Source organism: Centruroides sculpturatus, unplaced genomic scaffold (assembly GCF_000671375.1).
Source record: "Centruroides sculpturatus isolate CEXI.00-Female unplaced genomic scaffold, Cexi_2.0 scaffold1971, whole genome shotgun sequence".
Lineage (NCBI taxonomy): Eukaryota > Metazoa > Arthropoda > Arachnida > Scorpiones > Buthidae > Centruroides > Centruroides sculpturatus.
Window position 1 is genome coordinate 1 of NW_019386092.1, and position 10931 is coordinate 10931.

General features: G+C 22.3%; 1 protein-coding gene across 3 annotated transcripts in view; it reads right to left on the reverse strand.

Moving 5' to 3' along the window:
• Positions 1 to 1369: 1369 nt before the first annotated feature.
• The window catches only part of LOC111613542 (sodium/myo-inositol cotransporter-like), a 91885-nt gene continuing 82323 nt past the window's right edge, over positions 1370 to 10931 (reverse strand). For all 3 annotated transcript variants that reach the window (XM_023354890.1, XM_023354892.1, XM_023354891.1), the window contains 3 exons: positions 3317 to 3532; positions 3127 to 3235; positions 1370 to 2215 (listed from right to left, as the gene is read on the reverse strand). In XM_023354890.1, coding sequence (XP_023210658.1) covers positions 1974 to 2215; positions 3127 to 3235; positions 3317 to 3532 — 567 coding nt within the window. In that variant the 3' untranslated portion in view covers positions 1370 to 1973. The remainder of the gene's footprint in view (positions 2216 to 3126; positions 3236 to 3316; positions 3533 to 10931) is intronic.

Sequence of the window (10931 nt, forward strand, 5' to 3'; positions counted from 1 at the left end):
AGAATTAAAAAAAATGAAATTTTAATTGGCAACTAATAATTTCTTTTTGCATTAGACAAAAAAAACTGGCACACAAACTGGAACTATATACTAAACATACAAATTCACACCTAAATGCTAATTCCAGCAGTAAATGAACAAATAAAGTTTGAAAGACAGCCAAAAACGTTTGAACACTAGAAGCCATTGTCAGGAAAAATGCATAAAACAGAAAAAACAGTTCTATCTTTTGAAAAGTTTTAGCTTTTGAATATAGCTACGTTCTAATTTTTCAACATTTAAACACTTTGTATTCAAAGTGTTTGAATGTTTGAGGGCCTCTGAAAGATGGCCAAAAATATTTGAACATTAAAGTTTATTTGTTCATTTACTGCTGGAATTAGCATTTAGGTGTGAATTTGTGTGTTTCTTTTTGCATTCTTAATTTGTTTGATAGCCATGAATTCAATGCTTTCTATAAAATTATTATTATAATATTTGCTAAATAAATACAGTTTTATTTTATATTACATAATATATAAGAATAATAGCATCCATGTAATCATTATTTTTGTGAAAATTTTTGTTCATGAAATTAATTTTACAAAGACAATATGAATCATGAAAAAAATAACTGTAAAATGATGATAAAATAGTAATTAGCAATTAGTATTTGCAAGTAAGAATTTCTTGTAAATTAATGGGAAAAATAAATATTTTTTAAGGTATTATTATTAACTTATTTAGAGAAGACATAATTATGTTTAAATCTCTTTAAATTGCAATAAAAATTCAGACTAGAAGTTTCCAATAATTACTTTAGAAAAATTACTTTTATATTCTTTTCAAAAGAAACAATGGTTTCTGAAATAAAGGATTTTAATTAAGTTAATGAAAAGTTAATTTATTTAGTTTTTGAAAATTATCTGTGTATGCCAATTTATCAATTATAATTTGTGACAAATTTCTTTAAAATGTATTTCTAAATGTAGATGCATTGATGGTAGATTATAATGATGCATTTTAACATAAAAATTGAATTATTAAAAGTTAATTCTCTTTTAATTTGCAACATAATTATAAATTAACTACCAAAAGAATGTCTTAACTTAATCCTCAAATTGAAGTTATTATCATTATAAAACATATTAAAATTATATAAAATAGGTTTATAAAACATTAATGAAAGACTTGTCCTGTATAGCAGTAACAAATAATACTGATTTATACAGTACAAAGCATAATAAAACATACATACTTTAAAATGTGAATATAAAATGTTAATTTAAAGAAAATATAAAGTTTCTCTATAAAACAATTTAAAAATTTTTCTAAAAAAATCTTGAATATAGAAAAATAATTAATTTTAATATATATAAATTTTTGCAAGCTACAAACAAAATATACATATACCAGTATATAATTGAAATCAATAATTAATAAATGATCTAATCACAAACACAAAATATTGATTATTATTCAATAATAAAATATATTATATAGATGCAATTCTCTAAAATTTGGACTCTCAATAATCCAAACTACCAAAACTTCCAACATCAACTCCTGTAATGGCAATCACAATCACATATTTCAGAAAATTATCACAAATATCCTATTCAATACATTCAGTTTAAGGTTATGTTAAAAATTATATATATTATACATATAATTGAACACCTTTGCTATAATTAGTTAACTGTTGTTATTAAACTTGTTTATGTATAACTTGTTGTTCTATGGAATAAATAAAACTACTAATCTGAATGGATAAATTATTTTACATCTATGCAAGCAATTACTCCATAAGATGTCTGGATTTTTGAAAGTTGAATGAACTGTATACAACATATAATTGCATGTTATATTAAATGGAATGAAAAAAAGCAATGAGATATGTAATTTTTACATATGAAAAATAAAGAATATCTTAAATTATTTAATTATCTATGTGAAACTAGAAAATCTGATACTATATTCTTGGCAATAAATAACTATGGTATTGAAAAATATAAAAACATTACTATTGCTGTCGAAAGCACAAATAGAAGAAATATATACAGAATGACTTTTTCATGTCTTTCCTGCTTTAAGGATGCAATATTTGAGAGATGCTCATAAAATTCTTCTTCAGATTTTTCTCCTTCTGGAGATGTGTTGTACCCACAAAACCAATTATAAAATCTTTTCAGTTTTGATATTCTTTCCTTTGGATATTCTTTTTCTTCTTTGCTTTCTAAATTAAATATTTTAGATATTTTAAAATTTTTAAATTAAACTTGAACTATGATATACAAATCCTAAGATAACATTTTAGAAATAAGTGTAATAATATTAATAGATATGACTAACTGGTAGTTGAAACTGATGATTTTGTATTTATCGATAAAATAAAACTATTTAAACAATTTTAAAAAATTGAGGATAAATTATATTAGTATGTATAAATGGTGAAAGACAAAATTAGTAGAATTAAATCTAATAAAAATCAGAGTAATTACATTAATAAGAAATAAGATCTGAAATGAGAGTTATTTTTATAGTGTTATTAATAAGCTGCTAAATTCTGAAAATTACTATACTTTTAGGTTGATAACTATAAATTTATAGCTCATATATTGCCATGAGTTAATTAAAATTGAAAGAAAACTTTCATATAACTTGTACTGTACTTCTGAAATAATTTTGCAGTTTAGAAGATATCTCAAAATTCTTTTTTTTCTTTTTGAAAATTCCATTCACTCTCTTTAGCAGTTCACTTTATAATTACATTTATAATAAAATGGAAAAAAACAGAATAATTGAGATGGAGCCTCAAACTGTCAAAATTATGTTGATATTAATTTCTAACCAATAAAGACTGAAAACTATTAAAAAGAAATAGATGAGATGCTCAAGCAAGATCAAAAAAATTTTAAATACATTTCATTAAAATTGAATTAATTTAAATATGATAAATGCTTCATTACACACAGGATTTTTCAGATGTTTTAAAGATGTCCTTGTGACTTTGGACAAAAGTTAAATTTGTTTAAATTGTACATAAATGATTGTTTCAAGTATTCTGATTTGGTAGCAGATGATTATGACACAAAATGAAATATAATAAATTGGCATCTTTACTACAAATTTTAAGTTAATAATTACCATCGGCTATTTTATGTTTTAGTTCTTCAGCTCTTTTCATTTCCATATTTTCTTTATCATCAAAACGATCTTGCGTATTATATCTTGTCCAAAATGTTGTTCTTATTAGCTGATATTAAAAAAATTATCTGCTCTTAATGGATTATACTTATTAAATAAGAGTTAATTATTCATATAGAATTAAACTTACTCTGAATGATTCTGGTGGTTCAGACATATAACTTATGACCATTGAAATAATACCTGTTAACCAAAATAAAAGCATTGCAAAGTACATATAATGTACTTTATATAATATAAATGGACGAGTTTCTGGTTTTCCGCAGGGAGGTTCAGGATAAACAAAATCCAATATCATCCGAGTAACTCCTACCATAAATCCCAACAATAATGCCCAAAATGCAGCCTAATATTAAAAAACAATTCAAAATTTTATATAAACTTTTAATAATACAACATTAAAATAACTTTTAAAAATTATTTCACATTTCAATTATTAAAACTTATTTACANACACAAGAAGTATTCTTTAAATATTATAATTGTTAATTTCTGATTACATAATTTATGTATTCCTCAAAGACCAAAATAAGTAAAAAATAACTACATTTTTTTAAACTGAAAATTCTTACAATTAATTAAAAACAAAAATTCTTAATTATTACACAAATTATATACAAAATATTTGCTAATGTTTATGTAATTTGAAAACTAAAATTGATTGCTATAAAAGAAAAAAAAAAGTGATTTTACAGACAAAAACCCCACATCAGCAGTGGACAAGATTTTATATATTTATTCTTAAGATTATTCATGGAAGTTCCCATTCATTTAGTAGTAATTCTTTCTGTCTATAACTGACAATTTATATCTGAGACAGACATTTTGATTGGATTATTTTTAGAGTGATTTTGTGAATCTCCTTCAGTCAAATATTCTTTAAATATATTTAAAGTAATGCAAAACATTGTTATAAATCTATACCAATTGTACTTTTAAATAATATCAATACATATTTTTTTAAAATTAAGTTATGATTCACATACAGAAATATATACTGCTGAATATAAATATGTCCAGTTTGATCTTTTCTGAATTAACATTGTGAAAAAGCCAATAATAAAATTACATCATTTAAATAGAATACAGTGGACATGTCCACAAAATCTTGTATGACATGATACAAGTTTGTAAATAATAGGAAAGTTATGTCCATATTAATGAATTACAGAATTTTTACTGTTTTAAATGATCTCTTAGCAAATGAATGGAAGAAAAATCATGAATATGATTAATACAGCATAAAGTGTTTAAAACTGTGATTTATAAAATTAATAAATTCAAAAAATTATAACTGAATAAGTTCTAATTTTCAGTAAGATTTATGAGAATTCAGTTCTCATTAATCTTACTGAAAGTCATCCTGCATAACTAGTGTTATTGATATATAAACTTAAGCAAACAGTTTAATTCAGAGTATTCTGAACTAAAACAAATTATCTAAAGATGATAATAATTTTAATATTTGTAAGATAATTTTAGTTTATTGATTTCAAAAACTAACAAAAGTCAAGTAATATTCAGAATAATATTTTTGACATATTGCTAATGATGAATGTGACAATATAAAAAATATGGTATTGATTCACTTTTTAATAGAAAACTGAAAAAAATTTAATTTTATAATATTCTATTACATTATTAAAACTATTCAATAATTTTAAAGTTTAAAAATTCTAATACTACTAATATATTATTATTTACTGTGATAAAATAATAAACAACTTTATTATTCAATTTTAAGAATGACTGTTCTATAGTTATTGAAATAAAAAAATTTGAAGACTATAGCTGCTCTATTTTATAAGCCAGACATATATTGTATGTATATACATATACTGTACACACACACATGCATGTACATACTCTTGAACAAAACATTTTAATACAATAATATGGCTTGACTAACTGTAAAATCTAGAGTACGTATTAAATATTATTCAATTATTTTATATTTCTTTAGTATTCAAAACAGATTGTATTCCCTGGTTTCTAACAAAAATATACATATGAATTTTACTTCATCTTTATAAAAAGTTTACTTTAGGAAATAAAATATATAATTCTATAGAAAATTATTTTATACAGATATCCCAATTAATCATTAACTGTAGATAATAATTTAACAACCTATTTTTAAATTTAAATTAGTCATATTATACATTCTAAAGAAATCTTATTTATAAATTTACCATTTCAATATCAAAATTTCATTTCTTAAATATAGTGTTTTCTTATATCATCAAATTCAGTTAATTGATTTAACACATTCCAGAAAAATAATTTATATTTTAAGATTTACAATACAAATTCTTTTCCTAGATAATTATCATAGTTACATGATATGTTTCTTAAAGATTTTAGATATTTTCAGTTTATAAATAACTTCACAATGATGATTAAAATGTAGCATTATATAATAGTAAATAATAAATTTAAAGTTAAGTTGTATAATAGATTTTTTTTTTCACTGATTACACTAGAAACAAAGTAACTGCACTGATATGCTTGTTGAAAACAGATCTTGTAAGTTATTCTAACTTTAATTTATTTTTGGTCATCATAATTTAAATTTCAGATATTTGGTTTAATTATCTGTTAAAATACATTAGAATAACCTTTAATGTATTGGAAATTAGAGAGTTTACTGTTTTGTAAATATTATATTATCACTCAAGAACTATCATTAAACCAATAGTGAGAAATGCAAACTGGCTTTACAGTCCAATGTTATTAGACTTTAAAAGTACAATTTAAAAATATTTTATAATCTGTTAATAAATGTATGCTTTTTATAATTTCTATATGTACATAATTTGTGTAATTATTAAGAATACAAACAAAAGTATATATATATAATAATTATTCTGGATACTTACATTTAAAAGAAAATTTGTCATTGTAGCAAAATAGTAAACATATAAAAATTGCAAATAAACTGAAAATAATTGCATCTTTAAAAGTCTATCATAGCTTGATCAATTTTTAAAAGCATTTATTAGTAATTAAAATTTATAAAAGAAAGTAAGACTAACTAACATTTACAACATGGCAACTTGATATAAATTTTTTGGGGCATTATAAATACTTTATAATAAATATAAATATTAAAAAATGATCAATTTAATTATTTTGAATAGATTTTTTCAGATGAAACATGTCACAAAATACAATTGAATTTGTAAAAAATTGAGTTTCTCATGAAAACAGTTTTTGATCTTATTAATAAATAATTTTTGAAATATATTAAGTTTTATATTACACTAAAAATATATCTTTTATTTTTTATATTTTGAAGTTATCTGGAAAATGGTAAATTTAACTACTTTAAATTTTACTTTTGAAAAATACATATATTAAAAATTATTTAGTTCATGAAAAAATATTTTTATTGTAAATGGATTAGTTCATCAGTCCCAACTTATTTTAATTGCAGAACCCTTTACATCTTGATAAAATATTTTGAAACTTAACAAGTTTTACCAATTATAAAAAAAAAACAAATCAAAAATAAATAAAATTCAAACTTACAATTAATGTGAAGCAAATATTATAATTTTTTTATTTTGCTATAATAAATAGTAAGAATTAATGTTTGCAGATGATTTTTTTCAGTAGATATGGGTGAGAGCTCTACAAGTAGAATAATGAAATGCATTAGGTTTTTTCATGAATTGTTTAACAAACACTCAATATTGAAATACTGTATTGCTGCTTCCTGGGCAATAGTTTCTCTGAGACTTTAGTAACAAAAAGTTAAATATATATTTGATTTTTTCACTATTAGACTCAATGATTTTATTTTCCACAAATTAAGCTATGCAGAGTCTATGCACAGATCCTCTTTTCCTATGAAATATTAATAAATTTAATTTATTTAAACTTTTCATGCATATTTTAAACTATAAAGCTCAAAAACTAATTTTATTGGTAGAACCATATGAAAAAGGGGGAAAACAAGCACATTATGCAATGATCTTCAAACTCATGATTCAACAACAGATCAGCACTCACAAGGTGGCACTTGGAGTTAACTTGACCTTGAAAACAAGAAATGGGTTTTGGTTAACATACAATGAAGTTGCATAGAACAATAGACATATTTCGTTCATTAATTTCTTTTATATTTGCAGAATAGTCATGAATTTTCTGCTGTGTGACCTCCTTGGGGATTAGGAAAAGGGCAACTGAAATGAAAAGGGGAGACATGTGCCCCAAATGCCTCAATGTATAGGCATCTCTGTAAACATCAATTCCTTTATCTAACAAATTATTGATTTTATTGACATTTCTTATTAAATTTCACAGTTCAATATTTAATTTAACAAATTTGTGTTTCATTAAAATTTAACACTTGAACTTAACATAGCCTAGTAGTATATCATAATGAATGTATGAAAAAATACTATAACCTCACAAATAGTAATATAAAGATATAAAGTAACACAAATTAAAAGCAATAAGTAATTTATCTTTTAAGCCACTATATTATATAGATTTACTTTGATATGTGTTAATGATTGACTGCTAATTTAATAATGGTTACTTTTCTGACAGGATAAAAACCTTTGAACTGAATATAGAACTTATTTTCAGTTAATAAAGCAATTTAAATTTAAACATATTCAAAATTTATAAACTAAAATATATGAAAATTAAACAAAAAAATTACAAAAACACTAGATAGATAAAGTATTTTCATATGTCAACATTTGTTAAACACCTCAGAAACTTAACAGTTCTACAACAAAGTCACCCTTTTATTAGAGGCTACTCATCTGCCTCAAAATGCAAAACTTTTAAAAATTTCCTTTTGGTGATGGCACAAATTCTTGCATGTTGAGGCAGATTGATTAGTTCTAATAAGAGGTTAACTCTGCTATAGAACTGTTAAGTTTCATTTATCTAGTTAGTTTTTTTTTGTTTATTTTATACAAATTGTCATTCTTGCTATTTTTATAATGCATGTGAAATTAATATATCCTTATGCTACTGTTGATATAATTAAATCATTAATTTTAGATTTAAAAATATATAAAATCAAAGAAAAATATAATAACTTAATTTTAATAAATGATCAGGTATTAAACCTTTTTTAACACCTGATCATTTATATCAGAATTATTGCAATAAATTATTTTTTAGTGAATTTCTAATTTATAAATTTTATTTCTTAATTAAAAATACTTTTAGCAAGAGAATTAAAAAAAATGAAATTTTAATTGGCAACTAATAATTTCTTTTTGCATTAGACAAAAAAAACTGGCACACAAACTGGAACTATATACTAAACATACAAATTCACACCTAAATGCTAATTCCAGCAGTAAATGAACAAATAAAGTTTGAAAGACAGCCAAAAACGTTTGAACACTAGAAGCCATTGTCAGGAAAAATGCATAAAACAGAAAAAACAGTTCTATCTTTTGAAAAGTTTTAGCTTTTGAATATAGCTACGTTCTAATTTTTCAACATTTAAACACTTTGTATTCAAAGTGTTTGAATGTTTGAGGGCCTCTGAAAGATGGCCAAAAATATTTGAACATTAAAGTTTATTTGTTCATTTACTGCTGGAATTAGCATTTAGGTGTGAATTTGTGTGTTTCTTTTTGCATTCTTAATTTGTTTGATAGCCATGAATTCAATGCTTTCTATAAAATTATTATTATAATATTTGCTAAATAAATACAGTTTTATTTTATATTACATAATATATAAGAATAATAGCATCCATGTAATCATTATTTTTGTGAAAATTTTTGTTCATGAAATTAATTTTACAAAGACAATATGAATCATGAAAAAAATAACTGTAAAATGATGATAAAATAGTAATTAGCAATTAGTATTTGCAAGTAAGAATTTCTTGTAAATTAATGGGAAAAATAAATATTTTTTAAGGTATTATTATTAACTTATTTAGAGAAGACATAATTATGTTTAAATCTCTTTAAATTGCAATAAAAATTCAGACTAGAAGTTTCCAATAATTACTTTAGAAAAATTACTTTTATATTCTTTTCAAAAGAAACAATGGTTTCTGAAATAAAGGATTTTAATTAAGTTAATGAAAAGTTAATTTATTTAGTTTTTGAAAATTATCTGTGTATGCCAATTTATCAATTATAATTTGTGACAAATTTCTTTAAAATGTATTTCTAAATGTAGATGCATTGATGGTAGATTATAATGATGCATTTTAACATAAAAATTGAATTATTAAAAGTTAATTCTCTTTTAATTTGCAACATAATTATAAATTAACTACCAAAAGAATGTCTTAACTTAATCCTCAAATTGAAGTTATTATCATTATAAAACATATTAAAATTATATAAAATAGGTTTATAAAACATTAATGAAAGACTTGTCCTGTATAGCAGTAACAAATAATACTGATTTATACAGTACAAAGCATAATAAAACATACATACTTTAAAATGTGAATATAAAATGTTAATTTAAAGAAAATATAAAGTTTCTCTATAAAACAATTTAAAAATTTTTCTAAAAAAATCTTGAATATAGAAAAATAATTAATTTTAATATATATAAATTTTTGCAAGCTACAAACAAAATATACATATACCAGTATATAATTGAAATCAATAATTAATAAATGATCTAATCACAAACACAAAATATTGATTATTATTCAATAATAAAATATATTATATAGATGCAATTCTCTAAAATTTGGACTCTCAATAATCCAAACTACCAAAACTTCCAACATCAACTCCTGTAATGGCAATCACAATCACATATTTCAGAAAATTATCACAAATATCCTATTCAATACATTCAGTTTAAGGTTATGTTAAAAATTATATATATTATACATATAATTGAACACCTTTGCTATAATTAGTTAACTGTTGTTATTAAACTTGTTTATGTATAACTTGTTGTTCTATGGAATAAATAAAATTACTAATCTGAATGGATAAATTATTTTACATCTATGCAAGCAATTACTCCATAAGATGTCTGGATTTTTGAAAGTTGAATGAACTGTATACAACATATAATTGCATGTTATATTAAATGGAATGAAAAAAAGCAATGAGATATGTAATTTTTACATATGAAAAATAAAGAATATCTTAAATTATTTAATTATCTATGTGAAACTAGAAAATCTGATACTATATTCTTGGCAATAAATAACTATGGTATTGAAAAATATAAAAACATTACTATTGCTGTCGAAAGCACAAATAGAAGAAATATATACAGAATGACTTTTTCATGTCTTTCCTGCTTTAAGGATGCAATATTTGAGAGATGCTCATAAAATTCTTCTTCAGATTTTTCTCCTTCTGGAGATGTGTTGTACCCACAAAACCAATTATAAAATCTTTTCAGTTTTGATATTCTTTCCTTTGGATATTCTTTTTCTTCTTTGCTTTCTAAATTAAATATTTTAGATATTTTAAAATTTTTAAATTAAACTTGAACTATGATATACAAATCCTAAGATAACATTTTAGAAATAAGTGTAATAATATTAATAGATATGACTAACTGGTAGTTGAAACTGATGATTTTGTATTTATCGATAAAATAAAACTATTTAAACAATTTTAAAAAATTGAGGATAAATTATATTAGTATGTATAAATGGTGAAAGACAAAATTAGTAGAATTAAATCTAATAAAAATCAGAGTAATTACATTAATAAGAAATAAGATCTGAAATGAGAGTTATTTTTATAGTGTTAGTTCAATATTTAATTTAACAA